The sequence below is a fragment of the Zonotrichia leucophrys genome, chromosome 1, assembly GCF_028769735.1.
Source record: "Zonotrichia leucophrys gambelii isolate GWCS_2022_RI chromosome 1, RI_Zleu_2.0, whole genome shotgun sequence".
Lineage (NCBI taxonomy): Eukaryota > Metazoa > Chordata > Aves > Passeriformes > Passerellidae > Zonotrichia > Zonotrichia leucophrys.
In genome coordinates, this window is record NC_088169.1 from 77262684 (window position 1) to 77285425 (window position 22742).

At 34.5% G+C, this 22742-nt stretch overlaps 1 protein-coding gene across 2 annotated transcripts in view; it reads right to left on the minus strand.

Moving 5' to 3' along the window:
• Positions 1 to 22742, minus strand: part of CNTN5 (contactin 5) — a 607907-nt gene that overhangs the window by 135410 nt on the left and 449755 nt on the right. For both annotated transcript variants that reach the window (XM_064718603.1, XM_064718594.1), the window contains exon 9: positions 9044 to 9146. In XM_064718603.1, the coding sequence (XP_064574673.1) occupies positions 9044 to 9146 (103 nt within the window). The remainder of the gene's footprint in view (positions 1 to 9043; positions 9147 to 22742) is intronic.

A 22742-nucleotide genomic window follows, 5' to 3' on the forward strand; every position in this document is an offset into this window, starting at 1 on the left:
AATCAAAGAAGACCACAACAGGCAAAGGTCTTGGCTTGACAAATAGTGAAGAAACTGGAAAAGCTATTCCACTACCTTTTGGGTTTGCATTTAAAAATTAGGTAATGGTGTTTAGTCTTGATGAAATGGCAGCAGCACAGGTAAAAATTTAATAAGAAAGAGCTGAATATCTCCTCCTATGTATTTGGTGTTGTTGTCCTCTTTGCAAAACTCCATATTATATTCCTGCCATCACAGGATTGTGGATGGTATTTATATGGTGAGATTGAGGAGGTAATGAGCCATCATGTCTGTTAAAAATGATGGAAATAAGCTCTGTTTTTCCTCAGCCATTCAGTAACCATTTTTTCTAGTCTCAGTATCACACTCTACCTCAGCATGTGTCTGGGGGCATTCTGAAGTGGACATTATTCTAAAAATATTAAAGACCTAACAGGTAGATTATCACCAGCCTGTGATCAAGGCTGTTGAGAAGAGGAATCTGAAACAATTTGAAAAGCAAAAGACATAAATGATACCTGCTGTTTTACTAAAGGGGATAATACCTGAAGAATCCATGATTTTAAGAGATAATGCTTTGAAGCAGAAAATTTCTTTGAAAAGATGACATATTTGGCAGGTGTTCATACAGATATTCAGGGCTACAGTATTGCAGTAGAACTGTGTTTATTTGTCTTGTGTTATTTTATAACTGAATTTTTTTGTCATTTTTCTCTCTTCTAAATTTTGCCTAGGCAGATTTTCTTTAGCTAGCACATTGATCTAGGATGTCCGGACTCTGCTGTGCAGGTATGACCAGCATATGTGTACAGATCCAGAAGATGAGGAAGACTAGTTACAATGAGTCCAAAAATCCCAAAAATTGTGACATACCATCAATGAGGATGCAAATGTGAACAAAAATCTAGCATGTCTGAAGAGTGCAAGATGGCTTTGAACCTGCTGATCAGACACAGAGTTTGAAGACGAGTGTGATGATTTCCAGAAAAGCTGCATTTAAGGCTCTTTTGCCACAGTACCATATTCATTTATTTCTTTGTGGCAAATCCTTAAGGGAAATATAACAGTGGTAACTCTGGTGACCTTCTCCTGAGAAATCTTAGAATTTGTTTCCTTCTGATCCTCTCAGACCCTGACACAGAGAGAAAGTCTACACATATGCTTCTGGGTAGTAATTTTGAATAACAATAAAAAAAAGCTCCTCCATCTTTAAACCTACAGTAAAGCTGCAAAGCTGCACAAGTTACTAAACAGTTTTTAGTAACATTTATAAATTTTCTTCAAGGGTTCTGTGGGAGAAAGAAAAGAGATTGGTAATATTGGTTCTTCAAGAATGAAATTCTGCTGACACAGACTTAGTTTGGTAGGTTTTTCTCCCACTTTCATTATGCCATACAGTAAAAGCAATCAAATTTAAATTTTAGGTTTAGAGTGAGGTAGAATGAGGCCTGGAAGCACTACTTGAGATTTACTGAAAAATCTTTATTACATTGCTATGAATGATTGCAATATCTGTAACAGTATTACAAAGTTTATTTAAGAACAAGTCCACTTAGAAGAAAACAGAAACAAATCCAGCCTGAAAATCAGGAACAAAATCCAGTTTGGCTCTAGCACCTTATAACACAAATACTTATTCAGCATGAGCTGAAAATGAACTTGAAATTGATGAAAGTCTTAGAAATATTTATTTGATATAAAAAATATTTGCTATCAAAGGGAAAAAAAAAAAAGAAAGAGAATCCTGGATCTATTTTTGTCATATAAACAAACTCAACTTGAAGATGCCATGTCTGCATTTAAAAAGATGAGATGTCCTCGCATCACAACCTTATCTTGAGGGGAAAAGAAACCCTTATTTATAACATTGACAAATGTTCTGCAGAGAGTATTTATTTCCTTCTTGCAAGTATTTTGTTATCAATAAAATTTAAAAGTGGTTTCCACAGCTTCCAGATCTGGCATCTGATAGGATTGATAAAATATTTTGCAGTAGAGAGAACTGGTGTGAAGTAACATGATTTTTTTGTCCTATGGAACTTAGGTATTTCTATATAAATTTTTGTATCTATCACGCAGTTTCATTTTGGGCAAATAATGAAATCAGATTAATACTCTATGACATAGTTTCTCTGTTTTAAAAAGAGAAAACAAACAATTAATGTCTCTGTGGCCTGTAGATGAAAAATAGAACATCATGCTAAACCTTGGTTTTGATGGTAAATTACTACCTGTGGACTTCTACAATGTGAAATAGCTTGAGGCTTGAAAATGTTAAATTATTAACATGCCTTGTTCCCACAGTAATTCTGCTACATGTACGAAAAGGACTTAATATTTCAATCCAAGTTTCAACAATTAATTGGATGTACAGCACCTAAAATTACTTATTTAATGCCAGGTTACCTTTAATATCAAAGGTGTTTCTGTGTGCCACCATTATTGTGGGAACAGGAAAGGACTGTTTAGTGCTAATGGAAAAACACAAGTAGCTTAATATTTTCCAAAAGACAATATCTAAGCAACTTCCAGGACTGAATGTCTATTTCATGAGCTATCAGAATCCTTAGCAAAGAGACACTCACTCCCTGAGAAGCTTCATACAGTTGTCCAAGGAAAAGACAACTTATCCTCAGAGAAAAAAACACAGATCTGCTGACATGTCCCAAATACATTGACAACAGAAGTGTCATACTTAGCTCTAAAAACAATGAAGCCTGATTTATGCGCCAGAGGTTGTTCTTTTTTATTTTGTACACATGTATGTATGTATGTATATATATATATATATACACATCAGTGAAGCGTGCTCTGTTCCCAGGACTATGTCCACTAATACTCATCTACTGCTTGCTGCCTTGACTGCTCACTCATGTCAATGCCCTGGGTTTCAGTGCAAAATTAGCAGAGGCTAATTTTGAGTATCACCAGCACACTAGCTCTGCTACTCTTTAGCACCACACCAGGGATGAAGCAAGATGTGGATTCATGCTGATAACAAGGAGACTTAGGTTAGAAAATAGTCTGATCCCAGAATAGAAATCCTCATGAGAGGATTTCTAGATTACTGGAAAGGGGTCTGATTACAGGAACATTTTATCTGGTTCTCTTGACAGTTCTTAAAAGGAGATGCCTTCTGCCAGGTTTGGGGGAAGAATCTTGGAAGACCTGTGTGGAAATATTCAAGACCAGTAGGTAATACTGGATTTGCCAAGATAAGCCAACCAGAGGACAGAAGCCAAGGAGAAATATGTGCAAGACTTGGCTGACAGTTTTAACTGATGATCTGAAAGTAAAAAGCCTTATTTCACAGATTTGAAGAGCAGAGAGGGTTAAAGTCAGTCCCTTGAAGTTAGGAAACAATGGTGCAACGCTGGAATCTTCTATTCCACTGTGTGTTAGAGACCAGATGGATAACTGCACGTGCTAGATGGAGAAGTGTGCAACCTGGATCTGTGACTCATTATAATACTACTGTTTATCAACTTCTTTTTCCTACAAAAATCTCATATAATTATGTGGCAGATGGAGGAAAAAAAGGAATCAGGTGCTATGAAACCTCTGACCAAAGATTCATTCCTGGGTGTCTTTAACCCTCTTTTCTGAAATTGTTCTCTTCATCATTACATTATTTTCCAGATCTCACTGAAACAGCCCTTTAAAATGTGGATTTGCAAAGCCTATCTTTTTGTACCTGCAAAAATGTTTGCAATATCTAGAAAACTGCTTCATAGCCATTACCCTGTGTCATTGGCTTAATGAGCCACACGAGCAAAAATTCATGCAATTCTCCACAGTTACAATCAAATGCTCTTCACCAGAGCATAAAGACTTTTTATTTGGCCGCTCTGATCTTTGCTTAGGTATTATACTGACTTATCCAAACACCTTGCCCTTATTTCTGCATAGTGAAAAGTTTGTAGTAAGGTCTCCCTACATAGATTAATAGAATTGCTCGAGTTGAAAGGAAACAAAGATTATTGAGTTCCAGCCCCAGTGGCATGGGCAGGGACACCTTCCTCTAGACCAGGTCGCTCAGAGCCCCATCCAACCTTGTCTTAAACACTTCCAGGATGGTGTATCCACAACAGGTATATAGTCTGCAATGAAAATGTTGGTAGTGCCATGAAACAAATAATAGCATTTCTTATAAAAGCTTAAGATCAATTAGAAAAATTAGAAAAGTCTAATAAAAGGAAATCAGGAACAGATGATAACAAAACGACTATATTTAATGGATTTAAAACTTTGAGACATTTATTAATTTGAATTGATTCAGAGTTCATGATTTCAATAGAACATTTTTGAATGCTTCTTAGATTAAAAGTCATAAATTTCATTAATTTGTATGACTTAAATATATATAGCTTCATCTTCTTTTTATTTCATTTCATTTAGAAAGGAAGATTTTTAAAAGGACTTTCAGCTGAGTTCTTGCAAGCCCTACTACATATGGGATGATTGTTTACAACTGAGCTATAAATCCTTTCCAAACAAAGTTAACAATAGAATTATTAAGGCAATATTAAATATGACAAAATGAACAACACTCTATCAAATCTGCCTCATTTTACTTCAGTAACAAAAATAAATAGTGTTAATTTATTCTTATAATTAACTAAGTATATGTCAAATCAAAAACATAGTTTTGATATTGCCAAAGTGAAATAACCTGGCATTTAAAGAGAATGTTGGTATATGATGTGTATGTTACTATTGTACAGAAATAGCATAAGCGTAAAATAGTCTCTCAAAAATGCAGAAAAACAAGTCAATGAGTCATAAGAAAAATTGTCTGTCAGCACTGTTGTTTATTGATGCTTTTGATTCAAATATCTGTGTTGATCTCTATGGTTTAAAAATAACCATAGTATAAATAAAGGGATGCATAAAGGTTTTTTTGTTTGTTTGTTTTTAGCAAAACAATCCTTTTGGCAGTCTATACAGAACTTATTTTAAGAGCAAAGATTGAAAACTCTGGTAATCTACAAGTACTTCAATACCCCAGATCTTGTAATTTGTTTTAATGAGAAATAAAATATGATTACTCACTCAAAATTGGCTGCTGGCACTATCATAATACAAATTCAATTTTTTTTTCTGACAGAGCCAGAAAACCAATGAAATGTGACATTTATATGGAAAATAAAGTAGAAGTCTGGTGTAATGCACAAACAAAAATGCACTGAGGAAAAAGCTGAAGTGTGAGGGTCAGGTAGGGTGTGTGTATAATACACAGTTTTACAAATAATTACCTTGTTTTTTTAAATAAGAGAAGACACAAGCAGTGAAAGCTATTACTCAAAAGCAAACATTAACATACTGTTGTTTAGAATTATTTTTATTAATTTAGATATTTTGAATTCTTCCATCCAGATTTTTTCTTTTTCTGTTCAATTATTTATTTTAACAACATTTTCTGTAAATACTAACCAGGATGTAGCAATTCTGCAAATTAAAAAGAAGTATTTTTGCTATGGTGGAAAGCTAAAAATAAATGGAAAATGTTAATACCTTGTTATTGTCAGTGGTTTTTTAGCAGGTTTTTTAAAAGATAGGATCCCCTGATTTGTTAGGGACCAAAGAAAATTCAAATATTTATAATAGAAATTACATATTTAAATGGGTGGCAGAAAACATATCTATATACTATATATAGGTACATATATATCAAATATAGATGTCACTGAAACATAAGTTGTTGTGTAGATGTGGCAGTGAATATGTCTATAAAAAGCAGCCTTGGGCCAGCATATATATCCAGCACAAAAGGCCACTAATTGCAGTATGCACACTTTGATATATATGCAGTAAATTTTGTTTGGCTCCTCTGTTTTTCATGTCTTGTTAAATCTCAGCAGTAAATCACTGATTTATGCAGTGATTTCTTAGACAATGACTGATGCTCATGATAAGAATCTCTGTCTAGTGCAAATTAGATAATCTTGAGACATTTCACTCCTTCATTGCTTTGAATTTTTTAGCAGCTACAAAGTCTGTTTGTAAGTGGCATCAGTAACATAATATTTTCACTTGTAACTGAATCAGCTACATATTGCTTGGGTCAGAATAAAATCCTTCTCAGAAAATTTATCTCTGTCAAGCAATTAAGATATTTGACTTTAGTTTGAAGACAAAAGCTTTAGAGCTTCAATTCTTTCAGCCATAGTGACTGACAGTGCTAAATAAACATTATTAATAAATCATTAATCTGTAACTGAAGACAAGGATCTTGCTGGAATATTTGCCAAATGCCTACTTCAGGAAATCTCACTGGAACATTTGTCATTCTCACAATTACAGTGGAGAGAGCAGAGTATTTCAGACAGTTAAATTAAAGCAGGAGAAAACCAGCGGCATATTTGTTTTAAGACTGCAATAAACCCAGGGTTATTTTCAATAAGAATTCAAAATATAAAGTTTGAATACTAAATAAAAAAGGGCCAAATTAGTTGTTGCTTCAGTTTAGCAAATGGGACCTATGGCAAGGTAACAAGCAACAACCTCTACAAGGCATTAGGAAAAAGAAATGGGGACAAAAAAAGAAAATTATGAAAATGAAGAGGAAATTTGATGCATTTCTACTTCTCACCTCAGCCTCCAGGTTTCAAATGGTGCCTGAAATGTCATTCATGTAATTATTACCGTATCAAATTGAAAGCAATTTCAGCTCAGCTGATTTGATTGTGCATTAATGGCTGGGAAAAGAAGATAAGGAATGTGCATGGTAAAAATAGCTGCCCATTACTTCAGCAGCAAATGGGGTCTTATTAGGCAACCTTAAATTCCTTGGTCATTAAGGTGGTCTTGATTTTTTTGTTTATTAAAGATTAGCACCAAGTAAAAAAAAATGAAATCACCTAATCGAAGTCTTCCTGTCATCTTCACCTTCCTTTCTGAATAGTGATTGAATCTTTTTGAGAGAGTTTACTAAATCTCACAGTGCTGAAGGTGGAATGTATCAGTAGGTCTGTTTCTTGCCTTTCAGTGATGGTTGCAGAGGACAATGTGTGTCATACCTCCTTTTCACTGGAAAGTTGACTTGTAATCTGTCAGCAACTGTAATTTAATTCCAGCAAAATGAGGAAAATAAGAAGTAATATGTTGGTTACTTCTTCAACCATAGCCTAGAGTCTAAAAGGGCCGCATTGCCAACTATTGACTTGGCAGTTTCTGACAGGAGAGAGCCTGGAGCAATCAGCCTCTGTTCCTCATTTATTTCAGCATCTCAGGGAATCTCTCCATTTATTGCTTTCCTGTCCTTCATTCTCATTTTTACTATCTAAAACATAAGACTTGTGTTCTAGCCTACAAAAATTCTTGTCTCACATTTTTTTTCTAAACTACTGCTTACATTTATGTTGGCACTGAATTTGCAGAAGCTGCTGTCGCTATAGGCTCCCTCCATGTGGGCTGTGGTCTCTCAGCTTTTGTTTGGACTGGTTTGGCTGTGTCCTGTTTCTTCATCAAATTCACTGAACCTAAATAGATAAAACTGAAAAACTTTGTCAGAATTTCTCTTTAATTATTTGTGTATGCTTTCTGTTGACCTGCACACTGAGAGCATCTCGGTATTGGTCAAATATGAAAAAACAGCAAGAAGGAAGTAATTTTCAGACATATATTATCCACTCAGTAATTAGAAACTGTAAAGAGAAAAATCTGAACAGAAAAAATCCAGTGACCAGTGACACATGAAGATCAAAATGGCTATAAAACATTTCAAAAGCCCTCTCAGGTAGTAGAGACAGGCTTTGAAAAGTCACTCTGGAAAGCCAGACCTGCTGAACAAGCTGGAGGAATGATCCTCAGCAAAACAGACTATTGTCTTAAACCTCCTAACCTCCTATGTTTTGTTCCTCCTTAGGTAAATAAGAAGAAATGGTATGCAAGATATAGTATTTCTCAGACTGTTTTGTGAAATTCCTCCAAAGGATATACAAAGACAAATCCTTCCCTTATTTTTTAATCAAGACCCGGCTGTGAGAAGCTTGCCTGCTTTTTGATAAGCTATGAACTATAAAAGGAAGCAGGGTATATGATATTTACCAGCATAACTTTGGAAACTAGGGAGAAGATGTCCGAAAGAACATCATTATGAAAAGGAGCTGAAAAGAATTCAATACAGTGAGTTTGTTTTCAACACACCACACAGAATTTGATGAGGTATTATGGAAAGAACCCGACCCGTTACAATTTTTAAAATGTCTCTAGAGAAATATCATTGAAAGAATATCTGTTTTTAGTTGCGTATATGTCAAGAAGAAAGAATCTCTTTGAATCACTAGAAATGACTCTTAGTTCTGTCGGTCTGTATACTAACATTGCCATCCTTATTCTTGGGAACAATTATAATAGTAACTTGAGTAACTAATAGTAACTACTACCACAAAACTGAAATCTTCCCACTTTCATTCTATATTCTGTAATCTCAATACTGTATAGAAGTAATTTTAGTTTCAGTTTCTCTTACCTTTCTCTCCCTAAACTCTTTTACATACAAACATGTAAAAACCCCTTGACATGAATAGCAAACACCCATTCTGTACTAGTATTATCAGGTCAGGCAGAAACTATAGAATGGGAGCTGCCACAAAGTGTGTTAGGACATGATCATGACATTCTGCTCTTAGCTTTGTGTATAAATCATTAATATGGGGGAGAGAAGAAAACTCTACAAATGTTTGTTTATTCTCCAAATACAACATTTTTGCAGGACAAACTCTAACTTACTGGTTTATAGTATCCCTGTGAATGAATGGGTGTGAGTCTTGTAAAGCTTTCAATTAAAAAACCTTTCTGGTTTTTGTTTATTTGATTGGTACTTTTCATTTTGACAGAGGCACTGTTAATTTGACTAAATTCGTGACCACAGAAATGGCTGGACAGGGAGTTCATAGTCAGCTACTTAGTCAATTGGTTGTTTTGAGAATGCAGTAAGGACTGTCTACAAAAAAAATTCCAGCAAAATAATGAAACCACAATCCAGGCATGTCTCATCTTAATAAACAATGATATCTAATAAGAATGAATCTTTACTTACTTTCCAAGTGCAAAACACTCCATCTTAACAGTAGTTCCCCTTGCAGCTGTAACTGTGTAAGGAAAATGGACTTCAATTTTTGGTTCATATTCCCCCATCGCACCTGGAAAATAACGAATGTTTACAATGTGAAATATCATCAGTTTTCCATTATCACAGAAAGACCCATGGCCTGCTTTTTGAATCTGCCAGCAATAAAGCTGGTAATTGATGGAGATAACCTCACTTGACCTGATGTGCTGTGCCCAGGTGCAGTATATATATATACTAAAATGTTCTTCAGTTTACCAGCAGCACAACATTGAGCTTTAGAAAAAGATTTATTTTTTCAAACTTGGGTTAATGTTTAAATGTCCGAAGATTAACATGGGCAATCAATAGAAGAGTGAGACTTTTCATGGACCAAACCTTTGTTTACCAGCACATTCACAATTGGACAAATAAATCAACATATCGTGCTGTGTTTGGCTGAGGACATTCTAAGCTGAGGGAAAAACCCTCAAATTATGTAGCAGCATTTGTGTACACAGACACAAACACAGATATGTAGACCTGAAAATTTCAGTTATGTAATTTTCAGTGAGACTTATAATTTGGAAGAGGATTTCTTTTCAGGACAACACTTTAAGTACTGTAAGATAGCATTCTAGGAAATGGGAAAACATTCAGGAATGGGAAAATATAGAAGTGGAAATCAATAAAATTATCTCAGATTTGGTGTAGAGTGATTGACAGCTTTGAAGAATCACGAGAGTTTAGGAAATGAGAAATCAGTAAGGAAATGGAGCTATGTTTTATAAGGTGTGGTGAGAAATTTATGTTTAATGCCACTTGGAGAAAATACAATCGGCATGGAAGGAGAAGAATATGACCCTAACAGCTGTATTTGGTTAGATGGAATTTGGGCTATGGGGGTAGGAAATACTTGGGAGCAAAAGGCTGTATTTAAAAAAGTAAGAATGGTTCAGATTTTTAGATGACAAAAATGGAGTAAAATCTGACTTGTTGAAAAAGTAGCAACAAGACAAATCTAAATCTATAAATTCAGTCAAGATTCTCCAAAAGACTCTAAACCAAGCAAAAAGGAACAAGAGATGAAAAGGCAGGAGAGAAAAGAGATCTCTTATGTGAGAAAGAAAAGAAATGAGCATAAGAAGAAACATGGAAGTAGAGGAGTACAAGATTTACAGCTGAGAGAATAAGAGTTGGCAGAGATGGATGAAAAAACAACCCACAACTTGCTAGAGTAAAACACAGTACATAAGACTGAAATTGTAAAACATATATTCCTAGCCTTCAAATGTTCCTTGTGGGGCTCAGGATTTTCCAGTGGGGCTGTGCTCTCATTTTCCCACTGTCACTCAGGTCCTTGAAGAAGCTTGGTTCTGGAGGAAGTCTGAACATGTATACATTTGAATGTTTCATCAGGGGCTTAAGTCTAATTAGAAAATCCAAATGTGTCTCATAAGTGAATCAAATGGCAGAAAAAGAAAGCATTAAATGCTTTTATTTCAAACAATGTAATTCTATAAATAATTCTATAGGTAGATGATTTCTTTGTAAAAATAATTATCCTGCAAGTATTATGTGGGCTAGCAATACTGACCCATTTCCTCCAAGACAGTGTTTTGACATTGCTTTATGAATCCTCTTTTTTTAATAGGAAAAACCCCCATATGTGTCCTGGGTATTAAAATTAAGCTTGGCCATCAAAAAATGGTAGTCAATTAAAATTTTCCTTAGCCTAGACTGAAGTGATTGCTAGTATAATATATCATAAAAATGCATTCCCTCTGGATTGGAAGACATCAATAAATTAATAATTTATTTACACTCCTTGTAACTTTGTTTACTGTTTTCTGATTTTTTGTGACTATGAATACCAGTTTCTGACTTATCTCAGTTAACCAATTACATGGTTTTACAGGATATCTATCATATCTCCTCTCAAATATGTCTTCAGCAGACTGAAAAACCCCAGACCATTAAGCCTTCCTTAAAAAGAACCTTTACTAAACATTCCTAGTGCCCATGTGGCACCTCTTCAAATTCCATTCTCTCACTTTGAGATGTGAAGGTGAGAACTGCACAGCAATAATGGAGATGTATATCTTTCTTTCACACTATTTATTTCCTTGGAGTTTTTTAATTTTTTTACAAAATTCAGTTCTATTTGCTGTTTTGTACTCGAACTGATGTTCATACACTGTGGCACCCTAATATCGTTACAGATAATATCTAATAAAGTATTATTGCTTTGTTCATTTTGCTTCCAGATAGTTTATGTGTTGAATAGTGAAATCTCAGATAAGTCCTTACTGACAATCTCTCAGTTCTCCAAACAGTTTAGGTACTCGTATAGTAGATTTTTTTCTAATATATTTTTAATTTAAAGTAGGGCTGTACTTCAGCTCCTCTAAGAATTTACTTTCCTCAACAGCCTTTGATGGGTGACCCTGTAAAGAACAATGTGAAACGCAAGCAGCTTGGCCATTTCTGTTCATATTCTCTCAGACTCTTTAGGAAAGCTGTATACAGACTGAAGCACAGTTTCCCTGGTCAAAATCTGTGTTGCTGGTATACAACTGTGTGGTAAGACTACTGTATGATAATGTGCTGAATAGAATCCTAATGATCATACCTTTTTATGTATTTTCTATCGAAATACTTGACACAGAAGTGAGACCTAGTGGTCTGTTATGCCTTAGATGTTCTTAGGAGTCCCTTTTTTTGAAAAATCCCCCCACCTTTTCTACCTACCTTCCTTCTAGTCCTAAGCATCAGTGAGAAGGAAAATAGTACATCCTGCTTCCTTCCATACAGAAGTTTGGCTTTGGAACCTCATTATTATTTGTAATGTCAATATTTCCTCTAAAATTTCTTCTATATAAACTTCAATTACAAGAGCATCAGTCCTGATAGAGAAATCTCCTATGTTCCTTTGTAGTGAATACTGTTGAAAATAGCTCATTTAGGTTTTATGATGGAGCCTTATATTCCTAAGGTGTTTCTTTTAAATCTCTGACACCTGCTGACTGTTCACACTCACTGACAGGTTTTGTGTTTCAATGAAATTAAAATGGGATGGTTTTGCTTTTGGGTAAGGCTTTGTTCTGGAAACTAATTGTCTTGAGTTGTTACACAGTAGTCAACACTTGCTTTTATTAGCCCTGAATAAAAACAGAACTTACTATAGGATTAAATTATTCTTGCTTTTAAAATAATACAGTACATCTGTACCCATCTGAGGGACAATATTATCTTTCAGATCTTATGTTTCTAACTTACATTAAATCCCTTTAGTGAGTGAAATCTGTACACATATTTAATGTTCTTTGCATGTCATGCCATCATTTCATACTCTTAATGAAATGCTGATTGACTGATGCTTTGCACCACGTCCTGCTCTTCTGGGTTATTGCTACCCTAGCAAGAGACATGCCTGCAGCAACTGGCAGGAAATGTATAAAAATTACTGAGCAATTGCTTGGTATCCCTATGAAAATTAGGAAACAAAAGTCTATTATTGCAGAAGGATATTTTTCATCCTTATTATTTATGATCTTTGAGACCATGAAGGCCATTAGAGTTGCAGAGATATTAAGGGAATTGTTAAGGCCTTACCTTCCCATATTACACTATAATTGCTCTGCTATGGCTGTGCTGCCTCTAGGCTCTTTAGCTTTCTAGCTTTTGTTTTGGTCACTTGAGTCAGGAATGGCAAAACAATCATCACCTGCATTTTCATGAAGATTTTTGTTCATTTGTGCTAGATGCTAAAAGGAAACAGAACTTTTAAGAAATATTCAGGTTTTGAGCTATGTGCACTGGAATCAATCTCTCTCAGGCTTATATACATGACTCCTTTACAGAGGTTTGGCTGGGGCTGTAAAAAATCCTCTCAGTCATTTTTTATACCCAGTTATCAAACATGAAATACAATAATAAATAAAATTGATCAGCAGAGAATAAAAACATAATATACGATTTTCAAGTGGCTAACAAATCACAGAGCTCACATGGTTTGGGCACTACAGAGCAATAGGTTGCTTTTCTCAATGCTGCTGGGGTCTGCCTTCCCATGAAAAAAAATACTTTCTGAAAATCCTTTACCTTTCAAGATTTGACCCTAATCATTCATTATTTTTTAGGCTAATTACATTGCTAGAGTCCCTACTTCCCAAACTTGTTCACCTGAGTTCAGATCTGGGTATAAAAGTACTGAATTTGTGATTGATATCAAACATACCCCTTCAAAATAAATCTAGTTCACCATATCTTGAAATTTGGTCTGGGATTAGAATTGGGTTTAAAAGGCAAACTTTGTTTGTTGAAGTAAATCTTATCCCTGGCCTTCAGTCTGAAATATGTCATTCCACCTTAAATTTTCCAGTGTTTGGGTGTTTGCCCTTTCAGGCAGGATCTTCTTGGCTGGGGGAGATTTAAAAACTAATAACCTTTTTGTTCTGCCTCTGATTACAAAAGAAGACACTGATTTAAAGGATTGAGCAGATCACAGGACAAAGTTTAACCTTGGAGTTAACAGTTAACACAGGCAGAATTTAACCTTGATAGAATCAATGGCTTGTTTGTCACCTGGCCAGAAAGGGACCTCAATATTTATAGAAGAGATCTCTCCTTCAGATTTTTTTACAATGATACAGTTATCACAAAGTAATTTTTTCTCCAACCCAAATAAAGAAAAAAATTATTCAGAAAATCAGGTTTAATTTTTACAAGAGGTTTTATTTAGCAAGTTTTTTCCTCCAATTGTACTGTAAATCTGTGACTTGAGTTCTACACTCTGCTACTCAATGTCTTATGAACACTAAGCCATAATGTCTGCATTTCATTTTTGTATTAAAAAAAGAGATGACATAAAAATGTGATAAATATTGATTTTGAGGCACTTACATATTACAGGAATAGAAATAATAAAATTTCAAACATTTACAGATATTACTGCTGCTAAAATTCTTTACTTTATCCACTAGGGGCCATTTAATGGAATGGAGAATGGAATAAAGAAGAAAGATCACTTTCTGATTTTCAGTCCTTTTAGCTAAGAGCAAGAGAAAGAGCTACAGACAGGATATCAGACATTATTTCTTTGCAAAGGACTGATCTACCTCTTCATTTAGCCTGCCAATCCATGCCTTATACAACCTCAGAGGAAGAGTGTGGAAAAACCACAGTATTCATACCATAAGAATTTTTTCCTTCATGAGGCCAAAAAGAATCTGACTGCTGAGAAAACATGGCCCATCCTCTTATTCAGATGTGTAGAGGCTGATGCTTCTTTCATTAATCTTCCAGATATAAACTACCCTATAGCATGACCCAAAACATGAAGGATCCTTAAATTCTTTCAGCTGAAGTGATTTGTGTTTGCTATATACTCTTTTACTAATAGCTCTTTAACTTCCTTTGGGGCCTAATTTTGAATGGAACAGGTTACAGACAGTGTTTGAATAAGTGGCTGATAAACCCAGGAGAAAGATTAGGCATGGATTGATACTTGCCATTATTTTAACAAATGATAAAACTCTCCCTGCTCTGCGACCAGGAATGCTCATTTGAGAGGTTTTCACAAAGTCCCCAGTCTTAATCAGGTGGTGCAGGAATGTTAACATGCTTTTCTTATATCCTGGAAAAAGCTCTAAAAACAAATTTAATTGGGATTCCTACTAGTTTGCATCTTCCTGTCAGTTTCTGGGAAACCTCTTGAGGCATGATAAACTCATTCTGCTGCATAAGAATTTTTAAATAATTTTACAGATCAAAATTTGAGTATTCTATCACATTGTAATGATGACCTGTTGAGTGAATATGTATCTAAACCCAAGAAAATTTTGCCTAAGAACTTGCTTACAGAATGTTCATGCATAATTTCTTCTTCTATCTATAACCTGCTATGAAAACTAAGATTGCCTAAGGTATGGGTCCCTTTGTAGCAAATGAATATTTAGCACTTTCCTCGAAGACCAGTACTGTTAAACGTCTCCAGAAATTTGTTTGGGAGAGCCTTGAATACACAAATTTACAATGACAGTAAATTGACAGCACAAACTGAATTGATTCAAGTATAATAATGATACCCACCATTGTCTCTGGTCTGCATCAGAGATTTTGAATGAACTGGGAAGAATTTATTGACTCACCTACCCTTAATCTTATTCTAAAGGACCAATACCTGGGGTAAATCCCTAGAAATTTACTGTGGAATTGTTGTTTGAAAGTAAAAGTCCTCAGCATTCCTTCCACTTAAATGTCTCTCCGCCAGGTTTTGAGCTAAAAATTTATCATTTGAGAAGCCCTGAGAATGCTCATGTGAAATTGCATTCTGTAATGCACTGAACTAAGCACTAAACTGAGTTAATGCTAAAGTGCCAACACTGTTTTCGTATGTTAGAGAGCAAATCCTATTGCAGATCACTGGATGGAAGGAGGTCTTTACTGGAATATATCCTAATATGACAGAAAAATTGCTAATTCAATGTCTGGAAAAAATATCATAATGAATCCAGGACAAGAAGGGAATAAACTCTAGTTTAAAACTAAGGGATAAGATGTTGATGTGTTCCTAATTTTAGAGGAATAAATGTGAAAGAAAGTCACATTTAGCAAAAAAAAAGTGTTTAAACATTACTTTACTCTCACCACTTTATAATCCATATTTTACTCATACTTGATTTCACTAGTTTATCAGTTACACTGAACTCTGAACTCTGGAAAGCCCTTTCTAGAAATAGTATTACTATCTTGAAATACATTATTATTTATAACTTTAAAATGTATGTATGCCATAGATACAAATGTATTTCTCTCTTAAACATCAAAAAGAACCAAAAGCACTTAATTTTCAGTTGAGAGCATATGTTTTCAGTTGAAAAACATTTTCAGTTTAAAACATATGAATGAAATAAAGGAAACTGAGTCCAAACTCTGAGAACACAAAAGCAATGAGATAGTCTCAGAATAAGCAATGTGGGAAATAGTATATTATTTAATTCTTCAAATGAGATACCAAAATTTCTAGTGTACAGATTGGGCTGCAGAGATTTCTGTTCACCTGTGTTTGAAGATGTTGAGCAGACTATGACCAAGTCTGCCATATTTTTCTGTGTAAAAAAGTTTTCAGTGAGGATAAACTAGACTTCATCAGTTTCCCAAATATTTGTAAAATGGCATCTAATTTCTCCTTCTAAATCCAGCACATCTATTATTAGATGAAACCAAACCTCATGCTTTGAACATTCAGAGATGAGTGACGACACGTGAGTGGCTTGCACACAGCACTCCAATATGAAGATTTGTGCATGTGCAGATTGTATCTAAACAAGAAAACCTGATTATTTTCACTCGTTACGTACGTTGATAATTTTTCTGAGCAGCCATACACATCAAGGAACAAAATGGACTCACTACATAGTCTACATCTTGCCTGGGAGGCCTAGCTCAATGAAAACCAAATTATAGGGGTTTTTGTTCCATTTTGTTTTTACAGGGGATGAGATTACATTGAACTTGGAATAAGAAATATGTGGCAGATTTCTTTTAGGCATCACTGGCTAATGTTTATTGTTTCTCCTTTCCAATTGCCCAATATTCGTCCAGGACAGGCTCACAAAAGATATTCAGAAACCTGGGAAATCTTATTTAGTCTGAGTGATTAGGAGAAATATCTACTTTTATGGGTTTTTAAATTATCTTCCTGGTGAAATTTCTCTAGGAATATAATTTTTCCTATAGGAAATGACATATTAGTTTGTACTTCAAATATGACCTTAAGCTTAATTCTTTTTTCCTTGCGGCAGTTTTAACTTCAAGAACTCCTGATGTTCATAATCAAATTACTTTGTAACTCTGAAAAGAATTCCAAACTGACAAGTAATTTCAACTTGAATATTATGCCATACTCTCTGACTGCAAAGCAGCAGTCACTGGTGAATTTCTATCTAAGATCCTGAGACATTAAGATACATAACATTCAGGACCATTCTTCATACTCTGAAACCATTTACAGCTGTAAAGGTTACTTCCGTTATCAATTTGCACAAGTTCAAATTTAGTCACCAAGAATTAAAATATTACCAACATACTTCTGTCTGAAATCTTAATAGTTATAATTCAATGCAATGTCATTCCTAATCCTGACAAATTTAGAGGAATATTTTTTTCAAGTTCAGTAATTTTAGGCTTTGTATATTCTGTATATGGATCAGTTAACTCTTTGTGCAAGTTTCAAAAATCATGAGGAGAAGGAGTGAAACAAGAAAACATAAGTGTAGAAGATGTGCAAGACTCTACATGTCTAGAATCTTGAGGTTTTTAGCTAATTTAGAAAAGCAACCACTGAATTTCCAGCATATAGTCTTTCTATAAACCAATGAGAAGACTTAGCAATTAAGAATCCTGTAAAGAAATTACCTTAACTGAACTCAAAAGCAGACTAAACTCAATGCAAACTTTTGCAGTGAAAGACTTCTTGCACTACAGTGAATCCTGGGACATAATCTTTTCCCAACCTTTCCCTGTTTTTCTCCTGTAATAGCCCCATAGATCCCTGGGTTCAGCCATTTTACATTGTCAAAAGACCATACCAAGTTATTTTGTCTCTCTACATTTTTAGATTAAATATTTTTCAAATGGTATCTTTGAACTGTTGTGTTCTGTTTGAGAGTGTTCTTCAACTATTCTACAATTCCTATAAAACACCCTATAGGAGGTTTATTGAATAGAAGTCCTCTATAAAATTCTCTGCCTACCTACACATTTTCTTGCCTATAAGTTAAGAACCATTCCTGATAACTGGAACAGACTTTCTAAATAAATAAATAAAATAAAAAGAAAAAGTTAATATTTTGGAAATAAGAAAACGTCAAACAAAATCAACAACCTTCCCCCATCCTATTAAATGTATGGCCTTCTTTTATTTTTTTAAAAATTAAATAAGACTGCACTGACATTTCTTAATCCTGATTTTCATCCTATTATTTTGACAACATTGCAGGAGGACATTGGTACAATAGCAGAACAAAAGAGAAAAAAAGTACAAAATACATGTAACCCATGCAGGATACATTTTCAGTAGAGTAAAGCAGAGATTGTAGGAAGACTTTTATTTTCAGTTTCCAGAGTGACCCATCATTAAAATACCTCACTACAGTTTTACAGGAGAAACATATTTACTACCAGGTAATGGCTGTCTGGGGACATTGCCATTTTATCAACCTTCCCCTGGAGCAAACCTTGCATACATTCATGTCTCTGTCAGTGCTATCAATCTCTGTGTACCACTAAAGGACAAACTTGATTTTTGCCCAGACAGTTTGTCTGTGCTTGGAAAAAAAAAAAAATCAAAGCAGGATTACATCAGGTTTGTTTCCTGCCCTGGAGTACTGAGTAAAAGAGTTCCTACAGTCTCTATACAGTTTTTATGGACACAATTAAAATACAAAATATTACTGCAGAACCTTGCAATATAACCCATGTGAAAGAGGAAGCCTATGTGACTGGAAAATCCACAAAACATAGCACAATTGAGTCACAGCTGAATATGTATTTTGAACTCATGTTAAAATTCAGGTGCATGTTGTTGTCTTCTAGAATTCAGCTCCATATGAATAACCTCATTAGAGAACAAAACCACTAATAAAAGTTGAAAAAAATTAATAATAAAAACCAGAGAAAGGCAAAGAAGACAGGTCAAAACCACTACATTTCATCTTTAAGCATTTAAAAAAAAAAATTTACGTTTCAGTTAATTAACAACTGTCAGCATTCTTCTGGGGTGGGTACAGCTATGTCTGTGAAACTGCAGATTTTGTTCTAGCTTTATTTGTTATCTTATTATGCTACACTGGGCATCTTTTATTGCTTGATTTCTATTATTTGGGAATTTGCTCTGATTTCTTCCAAATTTTCCTTCATGCTGGTAAAGAGATCTTTAGATAACTTAGATCTTCAGATAACCAGATTTTTAGATAACCAACTGTTGCTTGTTGTTCAAGCAACATATCCCAGAGTTTAACCTTGTCCTGGGTTGACTATATGATGCTTTTATCCCCAATCGTCTCATTCTGTTTATGTTGAATAATAATAAGTTTTGTACCTTTAAGAGTGTTACAGAGAGTGAAGGGGGAGAGAGAAGAAGCGCGCAGTTTGTTTTCAGACACTGCACTCACTCCTCCACATTCCTGCTCCTGACTGTGTTGTCTGCGGACAGACAGCGGGACAGAGAGCTCTTCTTTTGCTTTTTAGTTAGTGTTAGCTAGCTGGGGCAAAGAAGTTCCCTGGACTGTTTTTTTTCCCTTTTCTTTGGACCTCTTGGAACTGCTCTGGACTGAACACCCAGGAGAGCACTGGCAGCTGCAGCTGTGGCCCACTGGGCCGGCCCTGGCCTGCGACAATTCCAGCACTGAGAGACTGATCAGAGACTGAGTGAGCTGCTGCTTGAACCCGGGGTTTTCTCAGTTTGTCATCTCTTTTAGAGTGGCAAGGGGTCTCATTGTTTTGATACTGTTTTGGTCTCATTGTTTAATAAACAGGGTTTTTTTTCCACCTTTCTCCAAGGAGGTATTTTTCTTTCCTCCCGGACCAGTTGGGGGGAGGGGCCGATTGGATCTGCTTTTCCTACCGGAGCTCCTTTGGGGGGATTCTTCCCCAAATTTCTTCTAAACCTGGACAAACCTCAAAACACATATGCAGACCATATTTCATCATGGAAAATTAGAAATTAACATCCTTAATACCTTGATAACTATATGTTCTATCCTTTGAGACTATAAATCACATTGCATTAATCAATAGAATGAGGACAGACAAAATTCAGTTCACTGCTTCACTGATTATGAAGACATGGAAAAAATCTGAAAGTCAGTTACATGAAAATATGTCTGGTCAGACATACCAACATCTGGAGGTTAAACTAATTTGCTCTAATGGAACATAGTAGAAAATATCCTCTAGTTTTTGAAATTGTCCTTGTTTGTTGGCTTTTTTGCTTTTTGTTTTTTTCTTTTTTAACTCTGGAAATTTCACCATAGCAAACTAATATGCAGTATCTGCACAGGGCTAAAATGAAGAATTACGTAATTTACTACTGTACAGTAATAATGTTAAAGTTAACATATTTTCCAAAGAATAAGAAAGACAAAAAAGTAAGAAAAACTGGAATAAAAATGTGTGAACTTGAAATAACTCTTATGTGCTGAAAATCAAATGTTTATACTCCCTAGATTTCTATTTCCTTAATTTGAAAAGACTTTCAGATGTTTTTTTGAGTGAAGATAATTTACTGCTCCCAATCAGCATCCAAGCCTCTTAAGATACAATTTAACAAAGCTGTTTATTATTAGTAAACAGTTATCAAATATTTCCTCAAAATTTGTAATGCATTAAGAGGCAGTTAATGAAATGATGCATATTCTTTTATTTCCTCCTAAAACTTTTTCTCTCCTCAAAATTTTAGGGTGTTTTTATTACCCAGCTTGAAGTGAAATTGAATTACACAAAATGACTGATTGTCAAGGACATCTGAACAAATGAGGTATTCATTTTATTCAGAATCCATTGAAGGATTTCTTGATGTTTTTATTTAATTTGCTTCATATCAAACAGCTAAGCTCTCCTTTGAGACACATCACAGAAGAAATAAAAGATTAATAAAATCCCAGTAAGTTCTTAAAATCTTTCAGAGTTTGACAGAATGCCTTGATATTATTCCATTTCTTTCTCATAGATAAATAGAGACCAGTGTTGTCATTGAAGTGCTCTTTGCCACCAGCAGTCTAGTCCCATGGGCATAGGTACTCTATATACATCAAAATCTAAGAATGATGATAAATAAATCAATTAAAGTACTTTGGAGTTAATGATATATATGTTTGGAGAATACAGGCTGTATAAGTTGTTTTATTTATATAGAGCTATTTGTAAAAGCTGTTTAAAACCACAAGCTCTTCCTGTGGTTTCTAACAAATGTGCTGACTGCTTAGGGTAATGTCAGTTGTGATGCCAACCATTGGAACTCAGAAAGATGTATTATTTTTATACCTAAGGGAGTATTTGAAAAGTTCAAAGTAATTCAAGTAGTTTTATGACAAAGAAAAGCTTAAAAAGCCATATTTAAAAATATATAACACAACTCAGCAAACATAGAGTTGAGTATATTTTCAGGTAATTTAATGTTTGTTTTAATGCCATTTTTAAATTCTCACTTCCCTCTTGGAGTCTATTCAAAGTAGTTTCTTTCCTCATAAATTACTTTAATTTTCTTTAACTAGTTAGCACTACTTTTCAACAGTTATTTTGTATTTTTGCACATAATGAATACAGACTTTTAAAAGGTTGTTGTGACCCTTTAATATTTGTCAATGGACAAGGCAGTATTACTTCAGGCCATTTGTGTGAAAATGAAAAAGTACAGTATGATTTATGGAAAATTTTTATTATAATCCCAGATATTTTTCAAGAGGCCCATATTATTGCATTATGTGGGAGAGGTGGAACCAGACAGATGTCCCAAATAATATGATTTAGCAACCAGTACTTTCCTTAACAATTTTTTCAAGGTACATTTATGGAGATGGCAAGGTTAGGTAGAAAGCTGAGGTTTTTTCACTGAGAAACTTGCTCAGTCATACAGGAAAGCAACCAATTTACTAAGAAGTACTGAAGAATTCCATGACAAGAAAGGAGATTTTCATAAGTACCAACAGATTAAAATTAAGGCATGGAAGCCTAGTAGAAATTCATGTGTGTGAAAAAATGAGTCAGGAGACTGGGAAATTGCTGAGGAGCTGTTCATCTATGTGCAAACACTTCCCCAGTACTCCAGCACAGTTCAGAAGGTTGGATTATCACAGTGGTGTGACAGCCAGCCGTGAAACAAAAAATTTGCTGGAGGCTGGTATTTACTACCCACTTGACATTTAAAAAAAATCTGCCGAGTTTTCCTTCATAGATTTTTTTTTTCTTAGCTCAGTGATGTAGACTGCTGCCTTTATCCTTATTTACTCTCTCAATTTCTTACAGGGTGTTGTCTACCTATGTACTGTTAGTACAAAATAGATAATTAATCTGCTGAATTTTTGCACAAGACAGAACCAAATAAAAGCATGAAGAAATATCATAAAGAATAAATAGAGTAAGATATGAATAATAAATATGACAATGTAATTCTATTTTTTTTTAATAGTCCAAACAGATTAAAAAAGCAGTCAATGTTTGGGCATTTTAATTTTGAAAAAAAAATTACCAAAAAGATATGTTATACGGATTCACTATGTTAATTCAGTAAAATTAAACAAACACCTGAAACTCAATAATTAACAGAGGTACTAAACCAGCAAAAGAAAATAGGAAGTGATAAATTAAAAGAGCAGCTTTTTGCTGCAGAGGCTACATGCTATGCAGAGGAAATTTAAATTTGCTACAATGAAAAAAGCAGCTTAATTCCATTCTAATTGGTGAACATATTTTAAATTTACTCTAGTAAGCTAAGTCATCTGTGTTTAAATCCAGATTTTGTGATGTGTTTGTAGCATCGGACTAATATTTGTTTGAGAAAAAGTTATAAGTAAGATAAAAGAAAGCTCTCAAAAGTTTCTCTCTCTTTCTCTCTTTGATTTATGTATGTGTGGATTCACATGAGCTGAATTGTTGTGAGGAACTACAAAGCATAATCAAACGTAGA